Source organism: Salvelinus sp. IW2-2015, linkage group LG25 (assembly GCF_002910315.2).
Source record: "Salvelinus sp. IW2-2015 linkage group LG25, ASM291031v2, whole genome shotgun sequence".
Classification (NCBI taxonomy): domain Eukaryota; kingdom Metazoa; phylum Chordata; class Actinopteri; order Salmoniformes; family Salmonidae; genus Salvelinus; species Salvelinus sp. IW2-2015.
In genome coordinates, this window is record NC_036865.1 from 22,092,084 (window position 1) to 22,110,337 (window position 18,254).

General features: G+C 46.4%; 1 protein-coding gene across 4 annotated transcripts in view; it reads right to left on the reverse strand.

Annotated features, from left to right (window-relative positions):
• The window catches only part of LOC111951877 (spectrin beta chain, non-erythrocytic 1), a 134,318-nt gene that overhangs the window by 30,191 nt on the left and 85,873 nt on the right, over nt 1-18,254 (reverse strand). For all 4 annotated transcript variants that reach the window (XM_023970175.2, XM_023970174.2, XM_023970176.2 and 1 more), the window contains 14 exons: nt 17,061-17,248; nt 14,641-14,758; nt 13,920-14,078; nt 13,093-13,395; nt 12,755-12,908; nt 11,066-11,936; nt 9,492-9,629; nt 8,624-9,380; nt 6,923-7,125; nt 6,658-6,748; nt 6,414-6,560; nt 2,340-2,603; nt 827-1,051; nt 138-227 (listed from right to left, as the gene is read on the reverse strand). In XM_023970175.2, the coding sequence (XP_023825943.1) occupies nt 138-227; nt 827-1,051; nt 2,340-2,603; nt 6,414-6,560; nt 6,658-6,748; nt 6,923-7,125; nt 8,624-9,380; nt 9,492-9,629; nt 11,066-11,936; nt 12,755-12,908; nt 13,093-13,395; nt 13,920-14,078; nt 14,641-14,758; nt 17,061-17,248 (3,708 nt within the window). The remainder of the gene's footprint in view (nt 1-137; nt 228-826; nt 1,052-2,339; nt 2,604-6,413; nt 6,561-6,657; nt 6,749-6,922; nt 7,126-8,623; nt 9,381-9,491; nt 9,630-11,065; nt 11,937-12,754; nt 12,909-13,092; nt 13,396-13,919; nt 14,079-14,640; nt 14,759-17,060; nt 17,249-18,254) is intronic.

Sequence of the window (18,254 nt, forward strand, 5' to 3'; positions counted from 1 at the left end):
TAGAGTACATGAGGTCACCTGGTACAGAAATAGATCTGTCACCCTGATTTTAATGGTAGTACTGTAAATGCTAAGAGCTATATTCTATAGATAGAAATACTGTTCAAGGTTCAAACTGATGGGAGTTTGTTTCTTACCTGGTTCTTCTTGATGAGTAACTGGACAGTTTGCAGGTTGTTTCCGTGGTCTGTTGATATTGCAAGTGGCATTCGCTCTTCAACCCAGAGCTAAGAGGAAAACACAGATATAGATATGAATAATTTTGGAAGATTGACACTGATGTAGCAAAAGGAATGACAGCATCTAAACTTAACCACAACTAACAACCTGATGTAAGTGAACTACTTAGACAAAGCGGTTTTTGTTCTGACTGAAGTAAGCATTTTAAATCCAGTTGATGGCATACACAGATGCAGACACTTCAGTTCAGAGACCCAACCTAGTCCTTTCAAAACACGTGGACTGCTGCTGCTTGTCTGCCTGAAAGGAGTCGATACAGTCATCACATTAACAAAGAGACCACCACAGCTATGAAAGCATGCACCTGCTGCTACTCTCAGTTCCCCTCCCCCCCAACTAAAAAACCTTTTAACTCTTAAATCCCTTCAGACAAGGTGCTGCTCAGCTTCTGATGCTGTTCCACACTGCCATAGGGCACGGATTTCACACAAGCACACACAGTATACTGTAGCTTATAGACATTTGCATAAAAATACAATTGACACTTGCACAAGCAGGCATACATAATCTCTTTCTCTGAAACACACATGCGCACACCCACACAGACAGACACGCACACACGGCTACGCTAGATTAATGTACTTACAATCTCGTCCTCCATGTCTCTGTTGAACTGGTGGATCTCGCGGGAGGCCATGAGGTTTCCCTTCCTCTTCCGTAGAGGGTCCAGCAGCTGCTGGAACTTCTTCTCCACGATGCGGCGCTGGCCGTCCACCTCGTCCGTATCCTTACCCTCCTGGCTGAGGACCTGGGCCTGGCTCTGCAGCTCCTCCACCTCCTTCTGACGCACGTCCACCTGGCTCTCCAGCATCTAGGGACGCCACACCAGGAGGAGAGGAAGAGGAGTGGACAGAAATAAGAGAGGAAAGGAAAGAGACGGGATTACAGCAGGCTCTCCATCTCCCTCTCTGGTCTCCTGAGAGCATGTGATCCAGAGCTCTTCGTCTCGTTTCTGCTCTTGGAGTTTCCCCTCTCTCACGCTTGTTTGCTCTCCCTCTTCCAGATGGAACAAACTGTGGCAATGCTCTCCCTCTCTCACAATGCGCACATTTTGGATCTGGGTTACACAAAGGATACTATGGGTGCACAACCTTTCATTTCACTGTCGCTCATATACAAATCAGCATGCTCCACTGAAGTTCTACCTCAAATTATAAGCATACTGTTTCGCTCCATCACTCTCTCTGCTTTACTCCCTCTCTGTCAGTCCTTCACTCTATCTCTGGCTCTCTCTTACACACACACACACAGTGCTGGCTCATCCACACATCAAGGCGAGGGAGCGATTACGTAATGGGACGGGGGGGTAGTGTGTGTATGTGCGTAGCATGGGCTGTTACATAACGTGGTTAGTCTGCTCATTACTGCTCCACGCGCTAGTATGAAGGAACCATCTGCATAATAAACTGTTTCAACACTTCATGCTGTTTAGCTTACTCTTCCCCTTACATAGTTAAAGTAAAAGTGAAAACAATATCAGGCTTAACACTTAGCTCATCGTTTGTCTATATCGTTTGTCTATGCAAGTGAATTCATCCTGAGGTAAATTACTGATAGTGGCTTTAACCTAATATGAAACAATGAGCTAAAATTATAGAGAAATGGGTATTTTACCAGTCCATGCATGTTTTTTTTTTTTTTTTAATTTATCCGTTATTTTACCAGGTAAGTTGACTGAGAACACGTTCTCATTTGCAGCAACGACCTGGGGAATAGTTACAGGGGAGAGGAGGCGGATGAATGAGCCAATTGTAAACTGGGGATTATTAGGTGACCGTGATGGTTGAGGGCCAGATTGGGAATTTAGCCAGGACACCGGGGTTAACACCCCTACTCTTACGATAAGTGCCATGGGATCTTTAATGACCTCAGAGAGTCAGGACACCCGTTTAACGTCCCATCCGAAAGACGGCACCCTACACAGAGCAGTGTCCCTAATCACTGCCCTGGGGCATTGGGATCTTTGTTTAGACCAGAGGAAAGAGTGCCTCCTACTGGCCCTCCAACACCACTGTCAAAGGAGTCAGGAAAATAAGTAGTATGGTTACATAACATAACTGAGGGAGACATACAACAACTCAAGCTCCAGTAGTCAGTACCTGTTGTTTCTTGAGCAGGATGTTGACACTGGTCAGATCTTTGCCATAGTCGTCTGATTGGATCTGTCCATCCACTCCTACCAGCCACTTGTCTAGGTCGGCACAGCTCTGGGTGAACAGCTCGGCCTTGTTGGCATCAAACAGACACTTGGCCTTGGTCTGGGTGGTGGACTCCAGGTCATCCCACATCTTATGGAGCGCTGCCAGCTTTTCCTTCACCATGGACTCTGTCTCCGGCTTCTCAGCCATCAGCTGCATTCCATCCTGGGATTGGGTAGGAGAAAGTCACGTTAGAACATTATGGAGATAAACAGAGCTCCACTAATGCCATTCAGGAAGGAAGACAATGGGAAATTGGTGATTCAGTCAAATCGGACGTGAGCAATGTGACACTGCTCACGATCGTTCTCGGCAACAAGCCGTCAATACTGAACTTTTAAACTACTAGTTCTAGTCTGCAGTTGTCACATGTCTGCGCCACTCAAAATTACAACCAACTAATTACAGCATTACCGCAAAAATTGAAGAGGCAAGTGGAAGGGGGAGAAAGTAAGGAACTTGTCCTTCTGCCCTGCGTTAAAGACCAAAATTGGTTAAAGAAAATTGTGATAAATAAAGAAGTATACCAGTTTCATTGAAGGACCCAAAACTTGACAGCTGTGACATATAGATTGAAAAATAGTTGGGCAGAGATGTTCAATTTAATGATTCCATGGCACATGGTTTATGAACTGATACACAAAACAACGCTGGATTCAAAACTTTGTTTTTCAATTTAAAATATTAAAAAAAAAATATTGCAGCCAATAGAATGTTATAGATATGGTGGATACAACCATCCCGTTGTTGCTGCGAAGAGACAGAATAATTTAATCATTTGTTTTGGTACTGTCCATAAGTAGCTTGTTTTTGGTCGCAGGTTCAGGAATGGTTGAAGAATTGCAACATTTACCTGGAGCTAACTCTGCAAATAGCACTGCTCTGTGATTTAAAAAGTCATACTCAAATCGATCAATAATATAATAACCCTAACCCCAAAAAATTCTTTAATTTATAATCTGTAGAAACTTTGAGAATAGAAAGGTTCAGAAATCTTGCTGCTGCTGCTCCAGTTTCAACTGTTCTGCCTGCGGCTATGGAACCCTGACGTGCTACCGGACGTGCTACCTGTCCCAGACCTGCTGTTTTCAACTCTCTAGAGACAGCAGGAGCGGTAGAGATACTCTTAATGATCGGCTATGAAAAGCCAACTGACATTTACTCCTGAGGTGCTGACTTGCTGCACCCTCGACAACTACTGTGATTATTATTATTTGACCATGCTGGTCATTTATGAACATCTTGGCCATGTTCTGTTATAATCTCCACCCGGCACAGCCAGAAAAGGACTGGCCACCCCTCATAGCCTGGTTCCTCTCTAGGTTTTGACCTTTCTAGGGAGTTTTTCCTAGCCACCATGCTTCTACACCTGCATTGCTTGCTGTTTGGGGTTTTAGGCTGGGTTTCTGTACAGCACTTTGAGATATCAGCTGATGTAAGCAGGGCTATATAAATACATTTGATTTGATTTGAGAAACACCACAGCACAGTTGAAAAATATATGGCAAATAGAAATCAAAACCGGATGGTGTTCAGAGATAGCTGGGATAAAAGTTTAATAAAAGTTAAATATATATTATATATTTACAAAAAATATATGGGGGATTGTAAATTATGCAGACAATTATATTGATGGAAGCCACAATCTATCTGCAATATTAAAGCTGATCTACCTCCTAAAAAATTATAATACAAAAWWWTTTWATTTTAAAATAATTTCGATCATGAGAACATTTCGCCAAGAACACTGGTAAGTTTGCAGGATATGCACTATTCTTTACCGTTACATTTACAGTAAATTACATATTGTAATGCATGTTAATTCACAAAACATTCTTACAGTATTATCCATTGACGGTATACTCTGTTCTAACCTCAGAATTGACAGAAGCCCCCACGGTGGTGGCCGTTGCCATGCGCTGACAGACTAGCAGGAGTGGGCCGTGGTGGAAATGTAGAGGACCAGGAATGACATACGGCTGTCCGAAAAATAAAGCAGGCCATTGAGGAGAACGATGAACCATTTGCCAATGTGGCATCAATCAGCCTACAAACAATCGCCCGCCTTTTGAAGAGTCACCAGGTATCTATGAAACACATTTTCCTGGTGCCTTTTGAGAGAAACAATGACCGGGTGAAACAACTGCGGGCCGAGTATGTTCCGGWACAGCACTATATACTGTATTACTGTTACTATTAATGCACATGATACTTCACAATATCATATTGGAACTGTACTGTAAAAATAACTAACCAAATTATATTTTTAGGATGGTGCTTTATGTTGCTGTGAACCATCACACGTATATCTTTGTTGATGAAGCGGGCTTCAACTTGGCATCGTGGGCGGAACCTCATAAGCCAATAGGGGGCCGTCGAAGTGCCAGGACAACGTGGGGGAAACATCTCCATGTGTGCAGCTATCTCTGAAGACGGTGTGGTAGGACGTAGGCCATTACTTGGATCCTAAAACACTGCACACCTCATTGTGTTTCTCAATGAAATTGAGCAGGCCTGTCAAGGTGAAGGGGTCACCTATTTCATTGCGTTGGACAATGTTAGGTTTCACCATGCAGAGGTGGTTCAGTCATGGTATGGGCCCATCCCTGATTCGTGACCCTATATCTGCCCCCATACTCTCCTTTCCTCAACCCTATTGAGGATTTGTTTTCAGCATGGAGGTGGAAGGTGTACAATCGCCATCCCCATGAGCGTGCCACCCTCCTTCTGGCCATGGATGAGGCATGTGACGACATCAATGCAGACCAGTCAAGCTTGTATTCGCCATGCCAAAAGATTGTCCCGCGGTGCATGAACAATGAGGACATTCACTGGGGCTTGACGCAAATTAATACGTACTTAACATTGTTTTAATTTCATTCATTTCATTTGTTTCATTTGATTAGACAGTAAACCTATATTGTAATTACATCTTAAAAATAKAGTTTTTTTCATGAATGATTGTAGAGGATGTCTTCATTGATCACACCTTTGATTAGACATTGGATAGAGATGATGGAAATAATATATTTTCTGTACATTTTGTTAGGTAATGTAAGTGCATTGTCTAATGTGAAAACTGTAATCTACTGTAATCTACAGTACTGTAGCATATTACCTTCAGCACTTCTAAGGGTGATTTGAAAAGCGTATCTTGCATTGTTTGCTATTGGATTAACTGGTCAAAATTATTACATTGAAAATATAATTTTGTTGTGTTTTGGGTATTAAATCAATGTTCTTATTACATTTCACAATAAACTTATATTTTTAAGCAATGGTTGTGTGGTGAAAGATGTTTACAATCCAAATGAATGCACAATGACAGGTTTTGAATGAAAGACGGGGCCGCGTTACCAGTTTGGAGTTTTGTACTAAGAGTTGGGAAAATGTACCGCATACTTGTGAAATAGTACCAAAGCGATAAAAATAAACTGTATTATAAACTGGGTGGTTCGAGCCCTGAATGCTGATTGGCTGACAGCGGTGGTATACGAGACCGTATACCACGGGAATGACTAAACATTTTTTTTTATTGTTCTAATTACGTTTGTAACCAGTTTATAATAGCAATAAGACACCTTGGGGGTTTGTGGTATATGGCCAATATACCACGGCTAAGGGCTGTATCCAAGAACAGCCCTTAGCCATGGTATATTCGCCATATACCACACCCGCCTCGTGCCTTAATCCTTAAATAGCCCACGTGGTTGTTATGACTTGATCGCTCTGCATTAAGGACTAAATGATCCAAAGGAGAGAGCTGTTCTTATCAGACTGGAGGGAAGTGTGGAGTATAAGCATTAACAACAAGTTATGAGCTAAACAAATAACTACTTCACACACACACACACACAGAGAGAGAGCTTTAGGGACACGCACACGCACACTCAAAAACAACAACACAAATCTCAAGGGAGGGGACATTCGCAACGAAATTGTCAAAGAGAAGATATCCGTCTTTAAGTCACTGACCTTCTCGATCTTGTCCAGCCACTCCTTGTTGGACTGCAGCTCGGCCATGAACGCCTGGTGTTTGAGCCATTTGCTGTGGAGGTTTCTGGCTTCGTCGTACGACATGTCCTGAGCCGTGAGCATCTTCTCATTGATCCACAGGGAGAGCTGCACACACCAAAGAGCCAATTAGTGAGACACACACACACAGAGAGAGAGAGTAGGTGAGGGGTATGTTATATGGGTGTGATAGGGGGCAGCTCACCTCTTGGCAGTCCTGGAGGAACTTCTGCAGGTCTCTGTTATCCTTCAGCTTACAGAGAAGCTCACTGGCCACCATGCGGTTCTTCTTATGTCTTCAAACACACACACAAGGACAGGGGTTAAAACATTATATATTTAGCACAGAGAGAGTTAAGAGTTCAGAAACAGCTGTTTAAAAAAATGTATAGGTAATGATGGCTACCACTCAGTTCTCCACATACACAATAAATCAAATTGTATAGCGCTTTTAACAAAGTATTCAATACCTCTCATCGATAGAGTCCACTTTCTCCTGGATGCGGTCAGCGTTGGCGTTTCCATCGCTGACCAGCCTGCGTCCGGTGTCCACCACAGCTTTGATCTTCTCCTCGTTGGCGTCCATGGTGGTCATGAAGTCCTCCTGCTTCTTAATGGCTCCCTCTGCCCCCTCCAGAGTCGTGGGCATCTCAGTATGGGCCAGCACATACTCCTGAGAGAGAGAGAGAGAGAGAGAGAGAGAGAGAGAGAGAGAGAGAGCTAGAGAGAGAGAGAGAGAGAGAGAGAGAGAGAGAGAGGAGGGAGGCAGGGAAAGAGGGAATGAGGAAGGAGGCGGACAGTAACGGCGTCAGTGAGTGTGCCATTCAACTCTTGAACAAGAACATGCAGGTGACTCCCATGTACTGTAGCCCACCGTAGCACAGTAACAGCGGATATGGTGTTTCTCTCAGAAATCTTTCCAGAGGACTGAGCCAACAGAGGTGTGTGTGTACATGCTTCTGATTGGCTGGGATGTGAGCGGTAGTGCTGGACAGCACAGTCAGTGTGGACCAGCTGAAGCCCCAGACAGTGATCTGACTAATAGAGCCATCTGCCTCTCTTAGCATCACCCTAATAATGAGGGGTTCAACCCCTCGGCTAGACCACAAAGGAATGCGCATACACACTGATAATTGCGCACACACACACACACACACACGCATACTTTCTTTAACAATTTGTGTGTAGGCCATTATTTAACTAAAGTTAACATTAACAGTGTGATGTATGATGCAGTCCTTGCAATGGCGAGTTGCAGTACCGAGAGCTCGCTTTGTACACTGTGCCATCGCATTTATTCAAAACGTTCAGGTCATTTTGCTCACTGCCATTTGTCTGAAACAAAAATGGGCAGAAGTGTAGTGCTTTCCCTGACAAAAAAAAAATCTTGATCGACCGAGAGTCTTCTGTTCTTTCGACCAATCGATTGGTTGAAATGTTAAAACGTGTATTTTTTCATATATAGACAYGTCCTATGTGTTTCAATCAAATCAACTATGTACTGAGCTTGTCTGATGATTTAAACCGTTTGATGAAATAATTAAGACGAATGACTATAGGGAGTCTGACTGCAATTGATTTGATAGTGCTGGTCTCAGACTTGCTGCGCTGTGTTACATTTTTTTAAGCGAGTGACTATCTAACTAGCATCCGTTGTCTCTCCCTCCTGCAGCGACCACCACAGAACATCGACAGTGTTTATCGCGCTGTCCGTGTTGCTGAAGCTGCAACATAATTACAGCCATTTCTGATTGAAAAGTTCTGTTACTGAAATTTGTTTGGGAAAAACGTTCCCTATTCCCTCAACCCTTTCTCTCTTTACGTGATGCATGAATGCATCGCATGCATGTGACCAATAGGGCCTGACCTATAGCATATCATAATCACATTAAATACATTGGTTATAACAAACTTCAAACACATGACAGCAAAATGGATGCAGATGACGTGACAAATTAACTCGAAATGGAGGAATGGTTGGTTGCTCAAGAGGTAAAGGTGAAGCTAGATGTGTGGAACAAATTTGACTAGTTATGGAAAATACTGGAGATAAAAAATGTTTTGCTACTGCTCGACTAAAAAAWCTCGGTCAAGCAACAGCCTATCAACCAAACAATCTACCAGTCGACTAAATGGGGTCAGCCCTATAGAAGTGTGCAGTGTGATGTTACCTGGTTGTTGAGGAAGGCCTCAGCCTGCTTGGTGTCCCTGAGGAACAGCTGGTGGGCATGGGACTGGGACAGTAGGTTCTGACGGTTCTCCCACATCTTGTGCAGCTCGTTCCAGCCCGTGTCCAGGGCCTGCAGCCTCTGCCTCAGGAACATGTACTGGGCGTCAGTCTGGCCCTGGGTCACCATCTCGCCCATGTCCCTCATCTTCTGGTAGTCCTCCTCGTAGTTGCGGATCTCGTTCTTGATGCYCTCGTGCTGCGCCAGAAGCTTCTCGGCCTCCGTCAGTGTGTTGGGCATGTCCTCTGAGGCGATGGCCGTCTGGGTTTTGGACAGCCATGATTGGAAGTCATCCAGCTCCCGGAGGAACTGCTGCAGCTTGCTGGCCTCTCCCAGAGACTCCTCGCGATTCTTCAAGGTGCCCTTCATCTCATCCCACACCCCTGTGATCTCCCCCAGACGACCCATGATGCCCTGGGCCTGGTCAGGGTGCTCAGTYGCCAGGCACTCCCCCTCCTTCCCCAGTTCTCCCAGCTTGTCCTCGATGGCAGCCAGGTCACGCTCCATGCCGGTGAGTTTGCGCTGTAGGGCCATGACCCCGGCAAGATCGTTGCCCAGCTCCTGGGTGGACTCGATCACCTTGGTCTTCTCACGGATCCACGACTTGGTTTCATTGCACTCCAGGTGGTAGTTCTGCACGCCCAGAGCTGAGTTGAGGGAGTCTTTCTTCAGGTCAACTAGGTCACGGAACTGGCTCCATCTAGAGTGACGTAGAAACACACCCAGTCAGGGGAGAGTACATTTCCACTAGAGGTTTTTAACTGAGGTTAACTGTAGTTGGTGTTGAGATTGATGTAGGATGTTACTCTACCTGGTGTTGAGTTTGTCCTGTTGGGCTTTGATCTCCTTCTCACTGGGGTGACCACTGTGGATTAGTTGCCTAGCAATCTGGTTCACCACGGCAACGCGGGATGCTTGGTTGTTCATCTCTGGCTCCAGACTCTCAAACCTGCGGGGGAAGAGGGGGTACAGAAGGGGAGGAGAAGGGGGAGGTGGAGATACAGAGAGGGGAGTAGGAGGTAGACAGAGGTGGGTAGAAAGGGTGAGGTGGTGGTAGACCGAGGGTGGGGGGGTAGAGAGAGGGTTGAGGTAGACAGAGGGGGAGGAGGTGGTAGAGGGAGGGTAGAAAGGGGGAGGAGGTAGACAGAGGGGCGTAGAATAGGGGGAGGAGGTAGATAGAGGTGGTAGAGAGACGGGGAGGAGGTGGTAGAGAGACGGGAGGAGGTGGTAGAGAGACGGGGAGGAGGTGGTAGAGAGACGGGGAGGAGGTGGTATGAGAGACGGGGAGAGGTGTAGAGACGGGAGGAGGGTGGTAGAGACGGGGAGGAGGTGGTGAGAGACGGGGAGGAGTGTAGAGGGGGAGGGAGGAGGTGGTAGAGACGGGGAGGAGGTGGTAGGACGGGATGAGGAGGTGGTAAGACGGGGAGGAAGTGGTAAAGAGGGGGAGAGGTGGAAGAGGGGGGAGGAGGTGGTAGAGAGGGGGAGGTAAGAAGGGAGGAGGATATAGAGAGAGGGAATAGGAGAGGGGAGGTAGAGAGAGGGGGAGGAGGAAGAGAGGGGAGGAGGAAGAGAGGCGGGAGGTAGAGAGATGGACATAGAATGGGAGAAGAGATGGTGGTGTAGAGAGAGGGAGCAGGTAGAGAAAAGGTAGAGAAGGGGGAGGAGGTGTAGAGAGGGTGGTAGAATAGCGGGAAGAGGAGCAATGAGTGTACTGTACATAAGCAGATGGAAACAATATGATTTTAATGTTAATTCTGTTAACATGCTTTGTTTCCAGCTAAACTAATGCCATGTTCCAGCTGTCAGTATATAGAAGCAAAGCCAATAAACAGGAGTCTGGGAATGGTTCCATGCGGTGGACAGTGAGTAAACAGTGTGGAGGGGAGACGTTATTCAGACCAGAGACACACGGAGTAAACAACCCATTGAACTACTGTCCAAAAACACTAAGCTAACTGAGGACACAGCCTGTTTCTTCTCAGTGTGGGAAGACTTCAGAATGATTTGGCTTTATAAAATTGTAGCACTGTTGCTAGTGGGAAGTGAATTATAGGATTCTAGTTTCTACACCTTCCACACCTTCCACAGCCCACCCTAGCTGGCATAAAAAAGTATTTGTTTCACACATCCCTTCCAATGTGTTACATTCCAATGTCCAGTCAAACCACCGGGAGAACATACATTTAATTCTCTCTCTGACAGACATACAAAGTTATTACAAAATATTCTGAATTTCCTTGGCACAGGGGTTTCACTGTGGGAGTTCTATGTCTCAAGTCTGCTCAAGAGAAAGGGTTGTCTTGAAATGACAACAGAGCTCCAAATTGATCAACTGACATAATGCATCTGAACTCGATAAGCCATGGTTAGGCTGGGTGTCTTTACCTGTGCTGAACCACTTCCAGATCCTCCAGTTTCTCTGGTATCTCCATACTGTTGAGCCACTGCTCCTTCTCATCGATCCACACCTCACAGGCGTCCGCCTCGCTGAACATCTTGTAGAGGGCCAGGGCATCCTGYAGGGCCTGCTTCCTCAGCCGGGTCAGCTCAGCCACCTCCTTRTAGCGCTCYTCRATGCCTGMCAGGCGCCCCTGCACCTCCTCTGAGCCAGTCTGYTCCYYGGGYARGGTTTTGGACTGCTCGTGCAGGGCGTCGATGACTGGTCGGTAGCTGGTGATCTCCTCGGCCACGTCCTTGTGCTTCTTGACCAGGGCCTGGGTGGAGAACTCGTCGTGGCCMACGTCGGCACTGGACACRATGCGGAGWACATCCAGCATCCAGGCGTCGATGTCGTCKGCGTCAGCYTGGAACTGGTGCAGGTTGCAGGCCTCCTCCAGCCGGGCCTTCCTGACTGCAGACAGCCCCTCCAGGGCCGCCCACTGCGCCTGGATGTCTTGGATGCGTTTGCGGATCTTGTCGGCTCCGAAGTGGTCTGCGGCCACCAGCTCCTCTCCCTGTTTGATGGTCTGCTGCAAGTGGCCAGCGCGACCGCTCATCTCGTCCTCGAAGGCGCGATGCTGGCTCAGCAGGCGCACGGCGCCCGTCAGGTCCTTGCCACAGTCCTCCGAGGACAGGATTTGTTCCTTCTCCCGGATCCAGCCCTCCTCCTCGGCCATCTCCCAGAAGAACTTCCAGAGGCGGCGGGACTCCTCCAGGCGGGCGCAGCGCTCGGCGGCCAGCTGGCTCAGCTCTGCGTAGCAGAACTCCATGTGGGCCACGCGGTCCCGGATAACCTGAGGGTCACAGGGCTTGTAGCCTAAAAGGGGGGACAGGAACACGTCACACTCAGAACACCTCTATCATTTAAACTGAAAATACAAGCTTATATACCTGACAAAGAACAAGGACTTATTTTTCTGACAGGTGGCAGCATTGTCTTGGATAATACAATAGGAATATACACTGAGTGTACAAAACATTAAGTACATCTTCCTAATATTGACTGGCACCCCTTTTGCCCTCAGAACAGCCTCAATTSGTTGGGACATAGACTCTACAAGGTGTTGAAAGCGTTCCACAGGGATGCTGGTCCATGTTGACTCCAATGCTTCCCACAGTTGTGTCACGTTGGCTGGATGTCCTTTGGGTGGTGGACCATTCTTGATACACACGGGAAACTGTTGAGCGTGAAAAACCCAGCAGYGTTGCTGTTCTTGACATAAACCAGTGTGCCTGGCACTAACTACCATACCCTGTTCAAAGGCACTTAAATCTTTTGTCTTTCCCATTCACCCTCTGAATGGCACAGATACACAATCCATGTCTCAATTGTCTCAAGGCTTAAAGATCATTCTTTAACCTGTCTCCTTCCCTTCATCTACACTGATTGAAGTGGATTTAACAAGTGACATTAATAAGGGATCATAACATTCACCTGGTCAATCTATGTCATGGAAAGAGCAGGTGTTCATAATGTTTTGTACACTCAGTGTATAGCTAAACCCTTAAGGATTCAATTCATCTCTAATCTCTCCTGCTTTTACGCTCCATCCAAATATAGCCTACAGATATCACCCAGAGAGAGAGCAAAAATTGAATCCACCCAAAACTGACTAATCCCAGCACGTGACTCACCCTCTGCATCGATGGCAAAMTTCTGAGCGTTGTTGTTGACGGCTTTGACGCGGTTGGCTTGGATGGCGATATCAGCCTCCACCAGAGCATGCTTCTGCAGCAGGTCCTCCACTCCCAGCAGGTGTTTCCCATAGTCCTGGGACAGCAGCAGCATCTGAAGATACAGGGCACAGCAACAGGGTCAGGAAGATCGCAGGTCACTGGGGTCAATAGTTTGCAATCTAACTAGGCCAAAGATAGTTGCTCGTACATCACAAAATGTGACAATTCTTACCGCACCATCCAACCACATTGTCCCCAATCTATCCCTCAATCATCACCACCACCATCTTCCTCACCTTCATCTCGTCCATCCAGTCCATGATGTGGAGCATCTCTTGGAAGACCCTCTGCAGGCCCAGGTTCATCTCCAGACGGGTGCGCCGGGCCTTCAGCAGCTCCAGCAGGTACTCCCACAGACGCAGCACGTTGTCCTTCCTCGCAGTCACGCGCTTGATGTCGTGGTAGTTCTCCGCCTCCAGCTCCTTGGCCACAGAGAGCACAGCCTGCACACGTTCCTCGTAGGCGCCGATGTCCGTCTCGATGGCCTCGTGCTTCTTGGTGGCAGCCTCCACTGCCTGCAGGTCGAAGCCAAAGTTGTCCTAACGGAGGGAGGGAGCGAGAGAAAGAAAGGAGTGAGGTGAGTTAAAAGGTTGTATCTAACAGTATAGATCTACCAGGGAGATATTACATGGGTCTGTATAGAACTACTAGGGAGATATTAAATGGGTCTGTATAGAACTACTAGGGAGATATTAAATGGGTCTGTATAGAACTACTAGGGAGATATTAAATGGGTCTGTATAGAACTACCAGGGAGATATTAAATGGGTCTGTATAGAAGTACCAGGGAGATATTAAATGGGTCTGTATAGAAGTACCAGGGAGATATTAAATGGGTCTGTATAGAAAGTACCAGGGAGATATTAAATGGGTCTGTATAGAAGTACCAGGGAGATATTAAATGGGTGAACATCATGAGGATGAGACTCCATGACCAGAGCGGATGATGGCTATGAACCAAAACAGTTCAGGTAGACAATGTACAGTAGGAGTAGTGTCATTGTTAGTGTGTACCACCAGTGTGTGTGTATCAATGAGTGTGTTTTTCATGAGTGTGTGTTACCTGCGAGACGAGGCGTTGGTTTTCACTCAGCCATGTCTCTCTCATGGCGGCCTTGCGGTCGAAGCGGCGGGCCAGCTGCTCCAGTTTCTCCTGACGAATCAGCTCCGTCCTCAGTGCCAGCTCCCTCTCATGCTCCGACTTCTCCAGCCTCTCCCAGGCCTGACAGACACACACGTTCAAGTAATGGTCATACAGGTTCACCGTACAGAACTCTATGGATCTAATACATCTACTGTACTCAGGGCTGGCCCCCCCATTAGGCAAGATTAGGCGGCCGCCTACGGCAGCACTTGAAATGGGGCGGTATTTTGACAAGTGGCTGCCGCCCTCCGGCGCCCTTGATCGGCTACTACACCGCCCGCGGCACCCCAGCCACCAGCTCATAGCGTTGCTGCAGTTCCCGCCCCCACCCCGCTTCTCCCGAAGTTCACTCCCACTATCCTTGGTAGCTACGGTGATGTAAACTAAACCCACCTAGCAACTGTACAATCCCCCAAAGCAAAGTAAATCTTCCTGTCATTAACTATACTAAACTCACAGAAACCAAGTCTATGCATTAAATCTACTTGAACCCTCTGTCGATCAGCTTACCGCCCTTAAACTGTCTGTCAATCACTGTAATCAATTCAAACCTAATCGAGGACACCAGGGTTTCTGAGTGTTTGTTTTGGCCAGGCTGTTGAGATAAGCCTGTTCTTTATTAAGGAGCACTAGGTCTCACCTTGTTGATGTCTGAGATGAGTTTGCCATCTCGTGGCATGTAAACCTTCTGATTGTTGGCCCTCATCTTACTTTGAATGGTGAAGAGGAGAACCTCCAGGTTGCCCTTCTCTGTGAACCTGACAGAAACACAAAAGAGAATAACATCATTGTAATGTTGAGTGTAAACCTGACCGGGGAGATTAGCCCAATTCCATTCTAATGGCTGGTGGCTTTTGCCTTGACCCATGCAACTTCAGCTATTAACAAAAAGATAAGCATTATTTTCCTGCCAGTAGGGCACAGAAGAAGATATATTTTGTCAGCAGTAGGGGTGACATTGTTGCCTCTGTAGAAATGGTGCCAAAGTCAATTTCAACAGGCTGAAACGTTTGTCTGAACAAGCTTTGCTTTTAGCCACCTCTCAGAATGAAAAAATGGAATTCAGAAAAAAGCTTTGAGGAACGCCAAGGCCAAGAGCAGGTTCGTGTTTTTCATCATGAATCTTGTTTTGGAGGCAGCTCTGCAGAGTGGTCACTAGCTGGCACAGCCACAAAGTCATGAAATATGATTATAAACCTTAAACTAACCTTAACTGCCAACCCTAATGCCTAATGGGCACCCTCATAGACATTATCCTGACCAACTTGCCCTCCAAATACACCTCTGCTGTCTTCAATCAGGATCTCAGCGATCACTGCCTCATTGCCTGTATCCGCGTTCAAACGACCACCCCTCATCACTGTCAAACGCTCCCTAAAACACTTCTGCGAGCAGGCCTTTCTAATTGACCTGGCCCGGGTATCCTGGAAGGATATTGACCTCATCCCGTCAGTTGAGGATGACTGGTCATTCTTTAAAAGTAACTTCCTCACAATCTTAGATAAGCATGCCCTGTTAAAAAAATGCAGAACTAAGAACAGATATAGCCCTTGGTTCACTCCAGACCTGACTGCCCTCGACCAGCACAAAAACATCCTGTGGCGGACTGCAATAGCATCGAATAGTCCCCGCGATATGCAACTGTTCAGGGAAGTCAGGAACCAATACACGCAGTCAGTCAGGGAAAGCAAAGGCTAGCTTTTTCAAACAGAAATGTGCATCCTGTAGCTCTATATATCAATGATGTTGCTCTTGCTGCGGGCGATTCCCTGATCCACCTCTACGCAGACGACACCATTCTGTATACTTCTGGCCCTTCCTTGGACACTGTGCTATCTAACCTCCAAACGAGCTTCAATGCCATACAACACTCCTTCCGTGGCCTCCAACTGCTCTTAAACGCTAGTAAAACCAAATGCATGCTTTTCAACCGTTCGCTGCCTGCACCCGCACGCCCGACTAGCATCACCACCCTGGACGGTTCCGACCTAGAATATGCGGACATCTATAAATGCCTAGGTGTCTGGCTAGACTGYAAACTCTCCTTCCAGACTCATATTAAACATCTCCAATCCAAGAATCTGCTTTCTATTTCGCAACAAAGCCTCCTTCACTCACGCCGCCAAACTCACCCTAGTAAAACTGACTATCCTACCGATCCTCGACTTCGGCGATGTCATCTACAAAATAGCTTCCAATACTCTACTTAGCAAACTAGATGGAGTTTATCATAGTGCCATCCGTTTTGTTACTAAAACACCTTATACCACCCACCACTGCGACCTGTATGCTCTAGTCGGCTGGCCCTCGCTACATATTCGCCGCCAGACCCACTGGCTCCAGGTCATCTATAAGTCAATGCTAGGTAAAGCTCCGCCTTATCTCAGTTCACTGGTCACGATAACAACACCCACCCGTAGCACGCGCTCCAGCAGGTATATCTCACTGATCATCCCAAAAGCCAACACCTCATTTGGCCGCCTTTCCTTCCAGTTCTCTGCTGCCTGTGACTGGAACGAATTGCAAAAATCGCTGAAGTTGGAGACTTTTATTTCCCTCACCAACTTTAAACATCTGCTATCTGAGCAGCTAACCGATCGCTGCACCTTCCTCATCTAGCAGAAATCACTCAGTGCTGCCTCCAAGACAAGATCCAAGACAAGAAACATCAACCTGCAGGCTAAGAGGCCAACACGAAGCTTGAATATAAAAAAGTGATACTAGCAAGAGGAGTGTGTGGGTTTGTCTTTTCTTTGAAGTTACTTCTCAGAACCAAGAGGCATTAGTTCACACGGTGAAATTCCAGCTATGAATCTGATACAAGTGTAGACAAGTAATAAGGGCTACACATATAAAATCCCTGATTGTTTCAGTTATGTCCATGGTGAGTCAATTCTGGGAACAGATACTGTAATATTACAATAAATTCCAAGTCAAGCTGATGGTATGAAGCGTGTGGGAAATTTGGGAGGTAGGTGGAGGACATAGTGGAAGACAATATTTGAAATCTGATGTGTTTGGGCATGTGCATTTAAGTGTGTGTGTGTGCGTGTGTCTCACTTGGGGGGCTTYTCCACGGTACGGTAGGTGTTGAAGGCCTGAAGCTGTTGCTGCACCCCCACTAAGGAGTTGGCAAACTTGCGGTTGTTGAGGATGATGATGGTCTGTTCAATCCATTCCAGGAGGTCAGAGGCCAGACTCTCATATTTCTGAATCATGTTATCTGTCTCAATGGCATTGTCCAGCACCTGGGAGATGAAGGTGGTGAATCAGTAGAAGAGTACATGCATTGTATACTGATTACAGCTACTGTGGGAAATATGCTTTGAGTATCTAAGGCAGGCATTTCCAAACTCTTCACATTTACAAACAGTACATTTATATTTTTCAACTGGGCTATACATTTGGGTGAAGTTWATTTTTTTCTTCGCCTGAGTAGCCTCGTTTCACTGCCAAAAATAAAATGAAAGCATCTAGTGTTCAGCGAAATAACAACACAATGTCAAATACAGGTAGCCTAGTCAARTAATTAACATCCAATCACATTTACCGTTACTCTCTCGCTGGAATTCCACTAACGGTCCGTATGTAGCCAAACGTAGCTTGGTTAAAGCAAGGCCCCTGAACTCTCGTGGATTTTCGGCACTATGCAATGATATGGGCAGCGACCATGTAACGCTTTTACAACATACAGAAGTGCGCTGGTTATCAAGGGGCAAAGTATTGACACGTTTTTTTTAATTGAGAGACGAGCTTAACATTTTCTTTACTGATCATATCTTTCACTTGTCTGACCGCTTGCATGAAGACGAGTTTCTCACACGACTGGCCTATCTGGGTGATGTTTTTTCTCACCTGAATGATCTGAATCTAGGATTACAGGGACTCTCCACAACTATACTCAATGTGCGGGACAAAATTGAAGCTRTGATTAAGAAGTTGGAGCTCTTCTCTGTCTGCATTAACAAGAACAAGACACAGGTCTTTCCATCATTGTATGATATTTTGTGTGCAAATTAACTCAACCTTATGGACAATGTCAAATGTGATATAGCGAAGCACCTGAGTGAGTTGGGTGAGCAATTACGCAGGTACTTTCCCAAAATGGATGACACAAACAACTGGATTCGTTATCCCTTTCATGCCCTGCCTCCAGTTCACTTACCGATATCTGAACAAGAGAGCCTCATCGAAATTGCAACAAACAGTTCTGTGAAAACTGAATTTAATCAGAAGCCACTGCCAGATTTCTGG